Below are 16,854 nucleotides of genomic sequence, written 5' to 3'. Positions count from 1 at the left end.
TCTACATTTTAATGGATTGAAAATCATTGTAGGACTTGGAAGTTTTGATGAAGATTCAACCCATAGACCAGTACAGGACCAGAAGAGCCTCTGCTAAGATTCTTGCTTCACCACTAACCCTTTCACCTAAAAGTAAAATGCCGCTGCATATGACGTGGAATCAAGGCTACTTAAGTCTTGGTTCTTGCTCCCTTTCTGTTTCTACTTGAGGATCACCACAATCAGAAAAAAATATTCTCTTATTTTCATATCAAAAAGATATTTATGTTGTTGAAATGTGCTGTATGACACAGCATGGAGTTGCCCAGATACAAAATGAGCCAAGTGATTTATTTATCAAGTTAAGCCTTGGTTCTTGTTCCTTCTGGTACTACTTAGAATCCCCATCAACGAGAAATTATTCTTTATTTTTCAGGTCAAAATGGAGTTAAAATGTTGTCAAAATGTCCCATAAGACACAGCATGGAAATGCTTGGTGTGTTTCATGAAAGGACTTGTCAGAAGTTTTATCTGACAAGTGATTATATCCAACAATTTCCATGGTACGGTGCTTTCCAGCCATTGAAATCAGGAAAAGAGATCTGACAAATTCTCCGACAAATATGTTGATGAAAAGGTCCCCAGAATGAACCAAGTCATTCAATATTCAGCAATGAATCCAGTGACCGGGTAATAAAAATTGTGAAGCGCTTTGAGCAGTCGTAGATTGATATCACGCTACATGTACATTATATAAAAGCCAATTATTATTTATTTAATAATTGAAGAAGGGCATTGGCATTGAGATAGTGGTTGTTCTTCATTTCACCTCGGCATTCGTGTCGTCTTCCCCTTCCTCCTTCCATTCGCTGGCAAGCCCGTAAAGCCACGAAGACACGGCTGACTTGGCCGTGGTCAGCGCCTCTCCGACGACCTTCCCGGTCTGCATGACAGCCGTGCCTGTCCGGTTGAGGGCGCTGTTCAGTCTCTTCCCTCGGTCGGTCGTCTGCATCACGCTGGTGGATGTAGAGGAGCAAACAGAGAGATAGGGAGAGGAGAGGTTAAAAGAAGAAGATTTTATAGCAGGCACAGATCCAGGGGTGGGACAGCGATTATCCTGGGCTGACATGAAGTTTGCTCTATCTTGGCTTTATACATGTATCTCAGAGGGCATATTGTTAGAGTTAGGATTTTAATTAGAGTTTTGGGGTTTAGAATAATTCAAAGATAAGGATTAGGCTTCAATTGGTTTTGGAGGTTAGGTGTTGGGGAGGGGGATTAAAGTGCAGATTTTCCAACAGAGCAATCGTCGCTGCAGCAAATGTCATGAAAAAAGCCTTGTCCATCCCTACCTTTTCTTTCTTGTCAAAATGACTGAATTGGAAAATGCTCTCCTTGAGAAGAAAAGTGATATTCTTCTTCTTAATTTGGCTTATCAATTTTTTTTTTCTTTAAAAGTGCTCCCCCACCGTCCGGTCTTGTAAATCCAGGACCTGTCACTAGTTCATAGGGTAAGCCTCTATCAAGGCTTTGTGTAGCCTTCGCCAGAGTCTTTTGCCTTCCAATGTCATTTCAACAATAAAGCATTTAAAAAAAAATCATAATAATTATAATAATGTCGGTAATGTACCCAAGGCAGCCAATTCAGTTTTGAAAACTGTTCTCCCAGCTGGCCCTCTATTATTATAATAATAATTATAACTATATTTGCTTATATAGCACCTAATACTTACTTTGTCAGAAGTCTCTAAGCGCTCTACAGTATATGCAGCATAATTACCTTGGCTTTAGCAGTGCAGCTGTTACGCGAGCTGTGTTTCAAGGAATAAGTTCCTGCCAGGTACCCATTTACCTTACCTGGGTTGAGTGCAGCACATTATGGATCAATTTCTTGCTGAAGGAAATTAATACATAGTTGGTGTACATGTATTATTACCCTGGATTTAGCTCAGTTACCAGAGAGCTCCGACATTCAAGGAATTTCTTCCTACCGGGAACCCATTCACATCACCTGGGTTGAGTGCAACAAAATGTGGGTAAATTTCTTGCAGAAGGAAAGCATGCCATGGCTAGGAATTGAACCCACATCCCTTTAAATGAAAGACGATAGTCATAACTACTAGACCACAAAGCCCCCCCCCCCCCATGTGCAATCTCAGGTCAGGTGAAAGAGAGATAAAGTCCGAGCTAATTCTAAATAGATTGTGGTCTAGAATCTACATGTACCTAGTACCTTCCTTTCTAATTCTGAGTATAATGTTTGCTACGAATACTCACCTTGATAATCTAATCTTCATATCGCTGACACTGAGGTGACCATGGAAGGGATGCCTAAAACAAGCAAAAACATAAGAAAATTTAGGGGAAAGGAGAAAGAAGAATTATGGAGTAATGCAACACTCAAATAAAATATTAGTAACACACACAAAAAGAGTGTAAATGTCAATTGCAAAATCCACCTGGGGAAATTTGTCCCCTCTTTAAAAACAAAATACTGCAATAAACCAAAATTTTCAGGTGATTAAAAATTGCGTCACCCTCCAAAACAATTTCCAAACCAGCCAATGAGTAGAGAGAGACCACCTTCTAATTCCTACAGCTTTTGTACAGTGACCACGTGCTTCAAGTTGGAATTGCGTAAAATCAAATTTTTTTTTTAAGTACAGATAGTCGGCAGGTAATCCTTTCCTCAAAAAATGTCATGTCTGATATTATTTTCATCAGACACCTTTACCTCTCATATACTGTATTCTACATACTACCTAACACCATAAACTGGTGAAGGTTTAATGAGTGGGTTTTTTAAAATACGCAGAAAAATAGAGCAAACATTGGTGACGGTTTGATGAAAATCCATTAAAGAATATGAGTTATGAATTTCCGAAAGTTTTCAATATCTGACGTCATATGCAAGCAACTCCTTTATAAATTGTGTGATATAAATTTCATTTTCTCAAGAGTTGAGATTTTGTAGGGTGGATATGTCATCACACACATCACTCTTCACACATTTCTCTTTTTAGAGTAATATATAAGAAAAAATAAATTTACCCATCTTGTTCAATTAAAATGGGGGAACTGCTTGTCTGTGACGTCACAATATCAAAATATTGAGAGAAAAAAAAATAACTCTGCTGTTCCTCAGCAAATTTTCATCAAACCTTCAGCGATGTTTTTGTCTATTTTTCTGCGTTTATTAAACCGAATTATTGTCAGGATGAATTTTCCCTTTTATAGTGTATTTTTTAATAAGTAGAGAAGATCTTACCCAGTATGTATTTGATCGATGCCCGGATGAACCTTACTGTTCCACATTCGGAAGTTATGAGTTGTTTTCCAAGCTTGCACAAAACTCTCATTGAAGTCTACTATTTCGTTCACTGAATAGGTTCCTGAATAAACAATAAATAAGTTACATGCATATCAGAGAACTGAATCAAGTACACAATGAATGATATTTTTAAACTATTAGTTGATTAAAAAAAATCGAGAAAGTCAAACAATCATAATTGCACACATACACTATTTCTTCTATATTTTATGGCACGTATTCTGAAGTCAGGTTTAACTTAAACTCAGGTTTAAAGTTGTGGTTTAAGTATGGGATACCAAAAGTATCAAATACATGTATATTATTATTATGATGTATGTTTCTGATGTTTACTGTGCTCTTTCCTGATTCGTCGATGGTGGAGACAATCATCTATTTATATTTTCTAGACAATTATGAATGATTTGAGAGCCAAATGAGCTGAAGTATGATACCTCTACTGTTAGTGATTTACGTAACATTTGGCTATCCATACTTAACCCACAGCTTTAAACCTGAGTTTAACCCTAAAAAGACTGGGGGGGCTGATTCAGCCCCCCCTCGACATTTTTCGCAATAAATCCGCCGCGCAAAATTTTTGGACCGCGTCGCTCGCTGACTTTTTACTTTCAAGTCTCGCGCAACTTTTGAGACCAAAATTGTGACCCCCGGGTACGCGGTTCCGAAATTACGCAACATTTCGTAAGTGCATGCAGACCCAAAATTACTCAAAAACGTGAATTTGTGTACAAATCCAATGCAAATAGTGTACTTAGCCAAATTTCATAAATGTATCATTATTTTTCCTTTTACTGCTTAAAATCAATTAATCTTATCTTTTTTATGGTCAAAATAAAGTCCCCGACAATTTCCATTGAAAAAAACAATAAAAAACAAAAAGTCGAAAAACAAAGAAATACATAAGAAATTTAGAAAACAATAGAATACATAAGAAAATAAATGCGATTTTGAATTTTTTTTAAAATCAATTTGATCAGATGCTTATCTAGAGTACGTGAAACAAAAATTAGCATTTCTGGGGCATTATTTTATTAATTAGAGCAAACTTATGATTTTACGCATAAATTAGCATAATTAATGAGACATGAGATTTTTTGCAGAATTCGATGTTATAATTTTGTAGACAATGCCATGGGTAACACGTGTGCCAATTTTTGTCGCGATCGCGGGATCGACGGCCGAGATCATAAGGGGGGGCTGAATCAGCCCCCCCAGTCTTCTTAGGTGTCGAAATAGCCCAGTCTATTTAGGGTTAAGTTAAACAACAAAAAGGACATATTGGAGTTGGGTCAATGGATGAATTCACTGATTGATATTCATATATTTATTTCCTTTTAAATGTGGACAAATCACTGGCGTAAATTCAAGCGGTGAATCTATGGTTGTGGGGGGGAATTAACTATTGTTTCATCCCGCCCCCGCTTGAATGGTATGACATCATGTATTTACGCCCATGGAAAAATGTACACAGTAAAGATGAATAAAAAAAAAGAACAGTGAAAAGAGAACATACACTTCATTTGATGTTTAAGGGTTTGCTTGGTGGTATGAAAAATCAGGGAAGAGGCTTATGGTACACCATGTGTAAAATCCTGGAAAGAATGAGATAAGAAAATTAGATAGAAATGGAGATGAAATGGAAAGGCGAGAATGTGGAAATTTGAAGGTAGAGTATTCTTTTCGAACGAGAGTAGTCCTTGAAAGGACTGTAAACCAGAAGGGCCCGTATTCTGATAGCAGGTTTAACTTAAATTCAGGTTTAGAGTTGTGGTTTAAGTATGGATAGCCAATTCTTACATAAATCACCAACAGTAGAGATATCATACTTCAGCTTATTTGGCTCTCAAATCATTCATAATTGTCTAGAAAGTATAAATAGATGATTGTCTTCACCATCGATGAATCAGGAAAGAGCACAGTAAACATAAGAAACATACAACTTAATAAAAATTTTGATACTTTTGGCTTCCTATACTTAAACCACAACTTTAAACCCGAGTTTAAGTTAAACCTGCTATCAGAATACAGGTCAAGGAGTTTACAATCAGTTCGAAAAGAATCCTCTACCTTCAAATCTCCACTTTCTCGCCTTTCCATTTCACCTCCGTTTCTAACCACTTTTCTTATCTCAGTCCCTTCAGAACTTTACACATGGTGTACCAGAGTTGAATATGTTTCTTGTAAGATGATTAAATGCAATTTGCTCTTAAAAAGCGAATGTCAAATTTGTTACATTTCCATTGCTAGGTAAGGCAAAGACTTACTTACCAATACTTGTACATGTTGATACAAGAGAGAGTAGGTAGAGTTTGAACTGAGCTCTTATCCATTCATCACTTCCTTCCCATCCTAAAAATACAAGAGAAGAAAAAAAATGGATTGATGGAGACAAAAAATATAATATCAGTTTTAAGTTTTTGATTTGTGATGTTAGAAACAAGCAAAATACATAATTTTTTTTATGGTTCATGAAGACTGGTTTTTATTTTCTTTCGGGGGCAGATGTGACCTGATTTGTCTTTGATATATTGAAGGCAAAATGAAAACAATTTTCATAAAATTTTCATTTTTGAGAAAATTACATTTCACAATTTCACAAAAAGATATATAGGGGAGCTGCACTCATATGTTACAAATCAAAAATATAAAATTGTAATAATTTTCTCAATCTCTGATGGATTTTTCTCAAAACTTCAAAGATTTTCTACTATTTTTCTGCTATTTTTACAATAAGCTTTAAGTCAGGGTGAACTTTAAGGGCTACGAACTGAAGATTTCACAGATTTGTATAAATCCATAATAACAAAATCATAGACCCTACGACGATTTGGGATACGTATGAAAATCATACCAAGATCGTATTACCTGTGCCATCGAGATATACATCGCGGCAGTCAGTTACATTCTTGATCAAGAAGTCTGCAAACCTTATATCAGCTGTGCTTAAAGACACCTGCTTCTTCAGTTCATTGCCATAAAAAATCATTTACAAGTGGCTGCGAGTATTGTATATGGTTTGCAATACAGTCGCACCTAAAAATCATACAAGTGCTATATCTTTTATATGCCAAGATCGTATTACCTGTGCCATCTAGATATACATCGCGGCAGTCAGTTACATTCTTGATCAAGAAGTCTGCAAACCTCAGATCAGCTGTGCTTAGAGAGACCTGCTTCTTCAATTCATTGTCTAAGATAGTCACTTTACCTTCCTCAACCTGTAAAAGAATAGAAAAGAGAAATAGGATGAAAAATGACTTGGCAATTTGAGCGCCTTGAATGGCATTGCTAGAATACCCACAGGGAGCGAATATTATTCATTTACCTATCAATGCAGGAAAGGGTACTACCGATATGTAAAGTGTTTAGAGACTTTGTTCAGATGTGATAAACACTATACGGTATTAAAGTGGAATATTAGTCTTTATTGGATTTCCAGACTTTTTACACAAACAACATACAATTTGTATGACAATAAGTAAAATAATAATAATCAAACAGTGGTAATCATTTTGATGGAGCAGGACAATCATATAATTCTTTTGCTTTGGAACCCTTCCAATTTAAAGGTTTAGGTAAGTTAATCACCACTAAAGAAATTAATGCACCCTCAAAACACATGCAAAACCTGGGAATGTTTCACAAGATTTATGTGTGACTAAAACTTGCACTTCAAGCATTGATTGCATGCTGTATACAACGCATCACAGCACTGATTGCATCATGCTCAGAGGTGGAGCGCTACTGCTCATTCATCAATTAGATTGCCTGTTGAGTATCATACGTGTGTCAGCATTATGATTTTTTTGCTTTAAATCACACTTAATCTTTTTGAAACACCCCCTCCCAGGTAAGATGGTATAGCATGCTTGATTTTAGATTTGTATGATTGCAATTCTTTCTGTGACTGACCCCAACTCTTCTACCAACTCGTCCACTCATCAAATGGTGTACATGTACCTTCATTTAGTCTAATGCCATTTCGTCTAACAACCATTTGGTCCAATACCATTTGGTCCCATCATCACTTCGTCTAATCAGATCATCTGTGACCATTACGTCTCATATTCAGAGGAGTGTTGTATGAGAAAAGACTTGTCAGACGTTTTTATCGGACAGTGACCATTTGCTTCTCAGCCAATCAAGAATCAGGAAAGTTGCCAGATCTGACAACTTGTCAGACCAAAATATTGATGAAATGCTCCCATGTTGGTCTAATACCCATTTTATTTTCATTCATTTTGCCAAACTAAACCTTAGTCCAATAAGAGCAAATGGTATACAGACTATTGGTCTATTGGTCCAACTGGTTATTAGACAAAATGGTGAGTGGACAAAATGGCAATGAGACCATGTGGATAGTGGACGAACCGATGGTAAACCAAATGATAGTAGACGAGTAATAGTAACTGGACGAATTGGCATTAGACCCAGTGGCCCGTATTCTGAAGTCGGGTTTTAACTTAGACCATGGTCTAACTCTGTGCTAAAATTATGGGGAGCCAAAAGTGTCAACATTTTTATGAAGTTGTATGCTTCTTATGAATAGTGTGCTCTTTCCTGATTCATCGAAAGTGAAGATGATCCTGTATTTATACTTCCTACACTATTTTGAATGATTTGAGAGCCAAATGAGCTGAAATATGATATCTCTACTGTTAGTGATTATGTAACAATTGGCTCTCCATACTTAAACCACGACTTTAAACCTGAGTTTAAGTTAAACCCGACTTCAGAATAGGGGCCAGGGAAACCAACTGACCCAGTGAAACCAACCTCCACAATGACGTCCATGAGATGCTTGTGGTGTTTGAAGAGAGCGTTTGTTGCTCCGATGACGAATGACCTGACATTGACGTCCTGTAGCATGTCGTGCTGCTGGAGAGACATGTATGGATGGCACAAGGAACCCTGAAAAACATCATCAAACATGTCATGTAATCAACATGTACAGAGAGCAAGCATTTATACAATGCATCAAACATTTTCTGTATCAAATTCTTTAAAACTTTGAGCAGGGAGGGGGGGGTAGGTTTATTCTTTATTCTTTCAACCTTTTCACGAGTACTGAACATTACATATTTCAGCTTGAGATTGGTGTTTCATGTAGAAGAGAAGGAAGGTAGGTTCAAAGGAGGATGCAAACAATTTAGCAAATGGAGTGGAGGAGTAATGGTGATCACCGCAAGAGTGAAGTGAATCCAGTGTTTTCTGTTCAAAAGGGACATATGCAAAAAGTAAATCATTGAAGAACAGACTAATTGCCTTCACATAATTGTAACTGCAAATAACTTGTCAGAATAATTTTCCAAATGAATAGAGTCCTTGATACATAAATTCATTACCAAAGTGCAGAATGAAGAAAAGAAAAGAAAAGAAAAATACCCATCTGCATTTGCACTTCTCCATTCTGGAGGCCCGATCTCTTTAAATAAATTTGAGATACCCAGTGCAGAAAAAATACCTTTCAGTCCTTCACGTTTATAATTTCGTGGAGCTCAATAAATCGCTCTCCTTATTTTTTTGAGGAGCTCAATTGAGCTCCTCAGGATGGCTCTCCGTGAGGAACACAAATCAATTCATTACAATACATTTATGATCAATTTTAGATTTTTCTTAACATTGTATGCATGCAATAGCTGTGTTAGCTATAAATTAATCTGTGGTGAAACGAGGCCAGGGTCAATACGTTTACAAGATGTTGCACGCGCTCCTGCTTTTAAAAAAAAAATGGGAAAAAAAATTGCTAAAATTTCACATTTTACATCTTTGATTTCATTAAATGGCCTTCTTTTTTCCATAATTCCTTGAAATTACTTTGATTTAGTTGAATACCATCAGAATAATGAAGAATATTCAACTTTTCCCCGACTCTGATTTGAACTTAATTGGGTAAATATTGTAGTCCCACATGCAGACTTCCATGGTGTTGCCATGAAAATCTACATATGGGACTAGTTGGGACTGAAATATTTACTAAGTTTAAATTAAAATCAGAGTAGGGAAAGAGATGAATATTCTTCATTTTTCTGATAGTTTTCAACTAGATCAAAGTAATTTCAAGGAATTACGGAAAAAAGAAGCAAAATGTGAAATTTTAGCAGTTTTTTATAATTTTTTTTAGGAGTGTGATTTTTTGCTCTTCTAATTTTTTTTAGGAGAGCAGTAGGAGCGCCGGTGCGATCGAGTTCCTCAAAAATGAAGGTCTGACCTTTTTTTATCAATATGACACAATTTTCTTGTCTTACCTTTCCAAATATGGCAAGTGGAAAGCCAAAGCCATCCAGCTCCATAGGCTCTTGCTGTGGCATATTTGGAAGAACTACATAATCTTCAGCTCCGCTTAATCTCTCCATCTTCATCTCCCCTACACCCTCTTCAAATGCCTGTGATTGACCACTGCTGACCGTTGATGACCTTTGGCAGCTACCAATGCCACTGTCACCAGATTGAATACTAGCCGAGTGCTGGTGAAGCCGGTTCTGCGTCCGCAGTTCACCGTCTTCTTTGGTTTCGTCGGAGGCATTGCTCTCTTTCCTGGATTCCAAAGAGTCGCTGACTTTGTCCCTTTCCTCCGAGTTCAAATCTGACCTGCCCTCGCTGTTGCCTTTAGAGTTCTCAAAGAAGTCTCCATAGAGCTCCTGGTCAATCATATCTAGGAGCTCTTCTTCAGGTGAGACATCATCTTTAACCTTCTCCTTTGATTCATCACCACCCCTTGACCCCTGAGAAGGCGACCGACTGGCTTTCCTGCTTTCACTGTCCCGTCGAATCACAGGAATGTTTTCCTTATCAAATGAATTTGTCCTTGAGAGGTTGTCATTCATTTTTCCTTCAGACTTTGTTGTGCCTACACCTTCGTCCTCCATCGAGTTCGCGTTAGGGTCTCCCAGAGGTATCCTCAAGCACTTCTCACCGCTATCGCTGCTCTTTTCCGAACTGCTCTCTTGGCTCTTCTGGTGACTGTAATTGGGCACATGCGACATCTTCACATCCAGATACTCGTCCGTGTTGATACCATAATCTGTGAGCTCAATGGATGAGATGCGCGGGTTGTAGTGCTTGGGACAGGCTGACTTTTCGAGACCTCGTTCAATCATACCTTAGTAGTAAACAGAAATATGAGATGAGATAATGAGATGAACTTGAACCATTGCACATACATAACCCAAGAAGAGAAGCAATCTTTAGAAAGAGTAAAACAACAGGAACACTTCAAAACAAGTTTCATCAAAATCGGTTGTAAAATAAGCAAGTTACGGAAGTTTAAAAGTCTTGTACTTTCTATGGGGGTCCTCAAATTGGAAAACTTGCTTCAAAATGGCTGATTTTGTGGACAACTCTTCATTTGTTTTGTACACAAGTTTTCAGATTTTCCCCATTATCTTTGAAATTGCATATTGCCTCATTCTGAGCATAACATACATGTAGGTCACAGGAAAATATAATTCACACCACATATATCAAGGTCGGGAGGAAATGATGTGAAATGTAAAATAAAGGGGAAAATCTGAAAATTTCTTGGGTTTTGGGTTCTTTCAACCGAGCATTACAGAGCGCACCATCGATCCAAGCTACATAATAGAGAAATGGATGCAGAGGTTCCATCAATGATCACATCTTTCTGATGCTGACATTAAAGTTTGGTCCCGGATGTAAATAATCATATCTCAATGACACACATCAGTAAATTCTCAAATACGCAATATGTTCCATTTGAACAGAGACTTTTGGAGTTTATAAAATGCATCAATATTGTCAAAAGTTAAACTAGTATAAATGTATGCCTCAGCTGCAATGCCCATCTAAAGTAAGAAAGATATTGCAAAACAGAAATGTGACACAGTCTCAATCAATATTAATTGAAAAGAAGGAAATTGTTTAATTACATGAAGGAACAATTGACCTGGGCAGTGACTCACAATATATCTCCTGTCCTCATATGAAATATAATAATTTGCTGTACATTAAGAATGGTCCTTACGGAAAAAGTTTGTTTCATTTAATATAAAGCAAATAGGAAGTACAGCAATATTACACAACAACACAGGCAAAGGTTCAGAATATGAGTTAAATGAAATATCGAGGTGTGGTTTACCTGGGAACAATGAGACGATAGCAAGAAGTGCATTGCAGAGTTTATGAACGGGAGATGTGTAGAAGAGGATCCTTCTCTCAAGCATCATCAACTTGAACAATACCAAGATCTAAGGCAGGTGAAAGAGACAAGTTTGAACTGGATTTGATGCAACTACTGTACATTACATCAACCCCAACATTTTTTTTCCATGAGCAGTAATCACTTGTTAATTTAATAAAATTCCTATTAACATATCTCTTCCTGATTAGTTAAATAGTCATTTATTCCATTTTTTTGTATCACATGCATTTCATTAGGTTGTTTAATTTTGTTTATCTTTTCTTTTTTTTAGTAAAAAGTGTGATATGGGATATACTACTACTACTACTACTACCACTACTACATATATGTGTGTATATATGCTGGTTATCATTATTAGTGTCATCATCATCACAGTGTTAATAGGGAAGGCATATATATTATCAGATTTAAGCAGAAATTTACAGAATATGTCCAAAACTATTCTAGTGAAACTGGGTAGCATGAGTACTGCACTCAGACTCTTCCCGTTCTGAGCTATACATATATATTTACCCAAGCTCTGACGAATTAACCAATCACAGCTTGCCTACTGGGCACTCTTTCATGTGAATCAACCTCTTGTACCTTTAGCATAGGATGTGAATGTAGAGACTTACCTTGTGTTTGAAGGTTATGACCAAGTCCCTCAAGGACAGACCAAGAAACACTTGAGAATCGTCAGGTATCGTTCGCGGTATACAGTTGTTCAGATTCTCATAGAACTCCTGTTAAAGATAAAAACAACACATAAAATGAAGTGTAAATCAAGGGAAGTTTACAGTATGTACAGTGTATGTATTAAATGAGGGCTCGGCACGATTTCGCCTCCTAAAAAAAATCAAAAAGAGCCTTGGAAAATCCTTATTCATTGGAATGTTATAGCTTTAATATCCAATATTGCAGAATTACTCAGTAGGTTGTGAGAAATAGCCCTCAAATTGTCTTTTTAAAATTGATTGATCTGCAAATCCATCAATGTCATAATTTTTTCTTTAGGATATTTGCCCAATGTCCTTTGAAAACAGGGAAGCAAACTGAATGGTCAAGAAAAAAGTGAATATATGAATATACTTATATACATCGTTTCTAGAAAATATTTTGGACAAACATACATTTAGATGTTGACGTTGCTGGCTTTCCATAGTTTCGATCAATCGGATCGATCGTAACTCTTTGCACGATTGCCCCTGGTGTGAATGAAAGGCGAGTTCATTGCTGATTTTCAAATTTCAACAACTTGAATCATGATACAAAAATTGTTAATATACAAACACAGAACCAGAACACATACAAGATCAGCAGTGCACTGTACACAGTCACAAACTTAAAGGTGATCATATGTACACAGGGGCGGATTCAGGATTTTCCAAAGGGGGGGCACATTTTTCTGAGGAAAAGTTCGACAAGCAAAAAAAAAAGTTTTACAACCAAAAATTAAAATTTAGTCCCCCAAAAAACTTGGCAAGCAAAAAAAGGTCTTCTTTATCAAAGGGGGGGGGCACACTTCTGTTTCAATGGCATTTTTACAATTACAAATTTAATTTTGCTTCTTAAAGGGTGGGGGCACGGGCCGGCTGTGCCCCCCCCCCCCGCCGGATCCGCCAGTGCATGTACATGTAATTGATCATCTGTAAACTTACATAAGCGCAGCTGTGCAATTTTACCCATCAAAAGAAAGGTGTACCTTGAGCCACACTTTTTCCACATAATGTGTGTACGGTATTACAGCTTCTACTGCATGAACAACTAAAAACGTGTTTGCATTTCCTTTCATCCCCTCACAGCAGTTGTAGGGTACATATGCAATCCACTAGTAATCTACATACGGTGCACTCATCACAAGCCATGCTTTCTGAGTTGCTACCTCCTCTGTTTTGGTCATGTTCATGAAATGTATTCATGCTTTAATCATTGGAAATAAATGTACTTCATTCATTCATTCAAATGAATTGGAATAGCAACAAACGCATTTGGGGAATGTACCAAGCTACATGTACATGTACCTGTCCTGCATGTACATGTATAAGGCAGGCTTTAAGTTGATCTATGAAATCTGTACATGTATCTTGTCAAAACTACAATAATTCATTCGTAATTCATCATATCTTGTACAACTTATGATGATGATGACCATGTGACCATATCTATCTCCTGGCAAAGTCATGAGGACCTCTTGATACCATCTTATAATCAGTATCACTTTCAGTGTAAACAGCTTCCCAAGTTGTATAGGCCTGCTCTTGAACGTACTTCTCTCAATTACAGTCATAAAAGTATCGTAAAACACAGAGGCATCATGCTTCTGGAAGTGTCATTTTTCAACCAACAATCTTAAAGTCCAAATACTAAATAGCAAAGTTTCCAAGTAACGATGCTAGTTGAGACTTCTCTATGGATTGTCTAATATCAGTTTGACCTACATGTAATTGCTAGTATACCCAAACATCACTCAGTCTAGATAACTGTCATTTAGTATAATGCACAAACAGTCTAATTTCCACTTGTTCTACTTTATTATTTTGCACTTTAGGGTTCAATGAAAATATTTTGAAAGAGTGTTTATGGACATTATGAGATATAATATTGTCGCACGCATCACAAACCGTCCTCTCTGCGCAGATACAGTGCGCTATCGCGCCTCGCGATTTCCCCATGAACCATCCTCTCTGTTACGATGCCCACTGTGGCGTAAATAATTCACTTCAAGAAAATGTAAAGATAAGGGATGAAACTTTGGAACCTGAACTTTCGAACAAAGACACGGTGAATAATTTCCTCTCCTTGTAGGTGCAATTATTGCTGGTTTTAAAAACCCTTTTTCTTAATGCGTTCTCTGCAAAACTAACTTTCGCATCGAAGTGCGCAGAGAGGACGGTTCGTGGTGCGTGCAACAATATGTTTACCTTCTTCAAAATTCACATTTCCACAAAGAAAACATTTATTTCACTGCCAGGTGTGAGAAGCAACCAGGCTCAAGTATGTTTGAATGAGATCCTATCATGAGTTTCTTGTAAATATTCTTTCTTTCCTTTTCTCCTAACCCCCTGCTTTTTGGGGGAGGGGGTCTGTTTGTTTGTTTTTTTCCACCCCCTCCCCCCCCTCTTCTTGCATGAAAATCCAGAGATACATATAGGCCTACAAGTACACTGTATTGTAGCTTCCTCACTTCAATTTTGATACCGAATTCTTCCTGCTGAAAATATGTATATTCTTCTGACCTGACCTGACCTTTCTCTTCTTATTCCCCCCCCCCCCCCCTCAGTTCCCTTCATTCTCCTCTCTCTTCCCCCTCTTTCCCAACTAGCTCCCCTCTTCCTCAACAACCTCCTTTTTATTAATTTTTCTTGGTTAGCACATGTATATGTAGAGGTTTATTTCCAATTATTCATCCTATTAAACACATCTACATGTACTATCATTTTGTCTACCATTAGTTCGTCCACTGTCCACATGGTCTCATTGTCATTTCATCCACTTACATGTACCATTTTGTCTATAAATAACCGGTCATTTTATAGTCCATATACGCTTTTGGTCTAACTGGAGAAAATGTTAAATGGGCGAAATGAATGAAATGAAAATGGGTATTAAAGTGTCATAGACAAATCGGTGATTAGTGAAGTGATGATTGGGTCTAATTGCTATTAGAGGAAATGTTGGTTGGAATGGTATGAGACTAAATAAGGTACATATAAACCATGTCATGAGTGGATGAGTTCACTTGGCCATAGATGAATCGGCAGGTTACCCATGTAGATAGCATCCACTCTGTACAAATTGATTACTCTCCATTTTGGGTCAGATAAAAACAAACAACTACCAGAGAGTCCCAAGACATCTCCGTGCAACCTCTTCATAAAACGGGGCATGCTGCCAAGTCAGTCACATCACAATAAAAGCCACGTCTGGATTTGGCTCACCTATTCTTCTGGGAATATTCCCAAGACAATACCAGCGGATCGTGTTACATGAAAAGTTTTGTCCGATATTATCACTGACTAATTGCTCTGAGCCAATCAGATGCAAGGATTTCGGTAGCTTATAACAAAAGTCTGTGAAAATCGCTCACTGTTTCATGAAAAGCTTCCTAAGATTTACTAATGAAGAATAGGTGAGCAAGCAGAGAGGAAGTGCCTGAATTTGAAATCAACTGATCTTGAAATGCCGAGCGCATAAAAGCTGCTTGAGCTACAGCCAGGGTAACAATATCCAAGTCCTTTGGAAGCACATAGAGATGTTATTCATAATGTGTAATGCGCTATGCAAGAACTATATTATTATTATTATTTTAATACTGCATCATGAAAACAGACCAGTCCACAATACAGTCGATTCAGACCAACTCGAAATTCAAGAATACCAGGCAATCTCTGCTCGGGAAATTTACAGTCCGCTCTGCCCAGATCAAAAAAACTCCAGGGGCCCCGTCTTACAAAGAGATCGATCCGATCAATCGCAACTACGGAAAGCCAGCCACGTCAACATCTAAAATACAGGTTTGTTTGGAAAAAAATTTACAAACGTCCGTAATTCATATATATTCACCTTTTCCTTGACAATTCAGTATGCTTCTCTTTCTTTTCAAAGGACAATGAGCAAATTTCCTAGAGAAAAAATTGTGACACTGATGGATTTCCAGACTTGAGATTAACTGGATCAATTGTAACTCTTCGTGAGACAGGGCCCAGGTATATTTGGCAATGTAAAAGCAAACTACCTATATAATAGTCCTAGAAATAGTACCTGCTATTAGTAGGTACTTGTCAAAATCATGCAAAGGTTGGCAGGTATTTCTCTACATGTATGTCGCAGGTATTCTGATCAACAATGTGCTGATCCACAATGTGCTGCACTCAACTCAGGTGAGGTAAATGGGTACCGGTAGGAAATAATTCCTTAAAAATCTGTGTGCGCTATGAACGCCTAGCTTAGCCAGGTAATATAGGAGCGCCTTGAGCACCTACATGTAACAAGGTAGATATGAGCGCAATATAAATACCCTATATTATTATTATTATTATTCTTGAAGTCCTAATTTTCATCACACTAGTCGGAAAGGCTCACATGATGAAAAATGTTATTACTATGTGTATAAGAATATTGCATACGATTCAGTTTTCCAATGATTCAACATCCAAGACTTCCCTTCAACCACTGCTGTAATAAAATTCTCTAGATATAATTCCATAAGGGATATTTGTGTCTGGGCTATCAACCTTGGTGCTGTAATCTGTCTGGATTAATGATACCTGGAGATTTAATTCTCATTCCATACCTGAAGTATTTTTGTCTTGGAGAAATCCCGCTCACAGAAGTATGCATGAGTGATGAGCTCTAACTTGGCCTGGATCAATCCATATAACGGCTGAAATTTGAAGAAAAC

At 37.4% G+C, this 16,854-nt stretch overlaps 1 protein-coding gene across 1 annotated transcript in view; it reads right to left on the bottom strand.

The window, feature by feature from the left end:
* Positions 1 to 781: 781 nt before the first annotated feature.
* The window catches only part of LOC121426352 (late secretory pathway protein AVL9 homolog), a 35,900-nt gene continuing 19,827 nt past the window's right edge, over positions 782 to 16,854 (bottom strand). Inside the window, exons 5-14 of the mRNA XM_041622629.1 lie at positions 16,747 to 16,836; positions 12,089 to 12,196; positions 11,409 to 11,517; positions 9,559 to 10,412; positions 8,087 to 8,221; positions 6,393 to 6,528; positions 5,579 to 5,659; positions 3,248 to 3,371; positions 2,257 to 2,310; positions 782 to 995 (exon numbers count right to left, since the gene is read on the bottom strand). Coding sequence (XP_041478563.1) covers positions 800 to 995; positions 2,257 to 2,310; positions 3,248 to 3,371; positions 5,579 to 5,659; positions 6,393 to 6,528; positions 8,087 to 8,221; positions 9,559 to 10,412; positions 11,409 to 11,517; positions 12,089 to 12,196; positions 16,747 to 16,836 — 1,887 coding nt within the window. The 3' untranslated portion in view covers positions 782 to 799. The remainder of the gene's footprint in view (positions 996 to 2,256; positions 2,311 to 3,247; positions 3,372 to 5,578; positions 5,660 to 6,392; positions 6,529 to 8,086; positions 8,222 to 9,558; positions 10,413 to 11,408; positions 11,518 to 12,088; positions 12,197 to 16,746; positions 16,837 to 16,854) is intronic.

Source organism: Lytechinus variegatus, chromosome 13 (genome assembly GCF_018143015.1).
Source record: "Lytechinus variegatus isolate NC3 chromosome 13, Lvar_3.0, whole genome shotgun sequence".
Taxonomy (NCBI): Eukaryota; Metazoa; Echinodermata; class Echinoidea; order Temnopleuroida; family Toxopneustidae; genus Lytechinus; species Lytechinus variegatus.
Note: the sequence above shows the minus strand (reverse complement) of the source record. Positions and strands in the feature narration are given on the sequence as shown.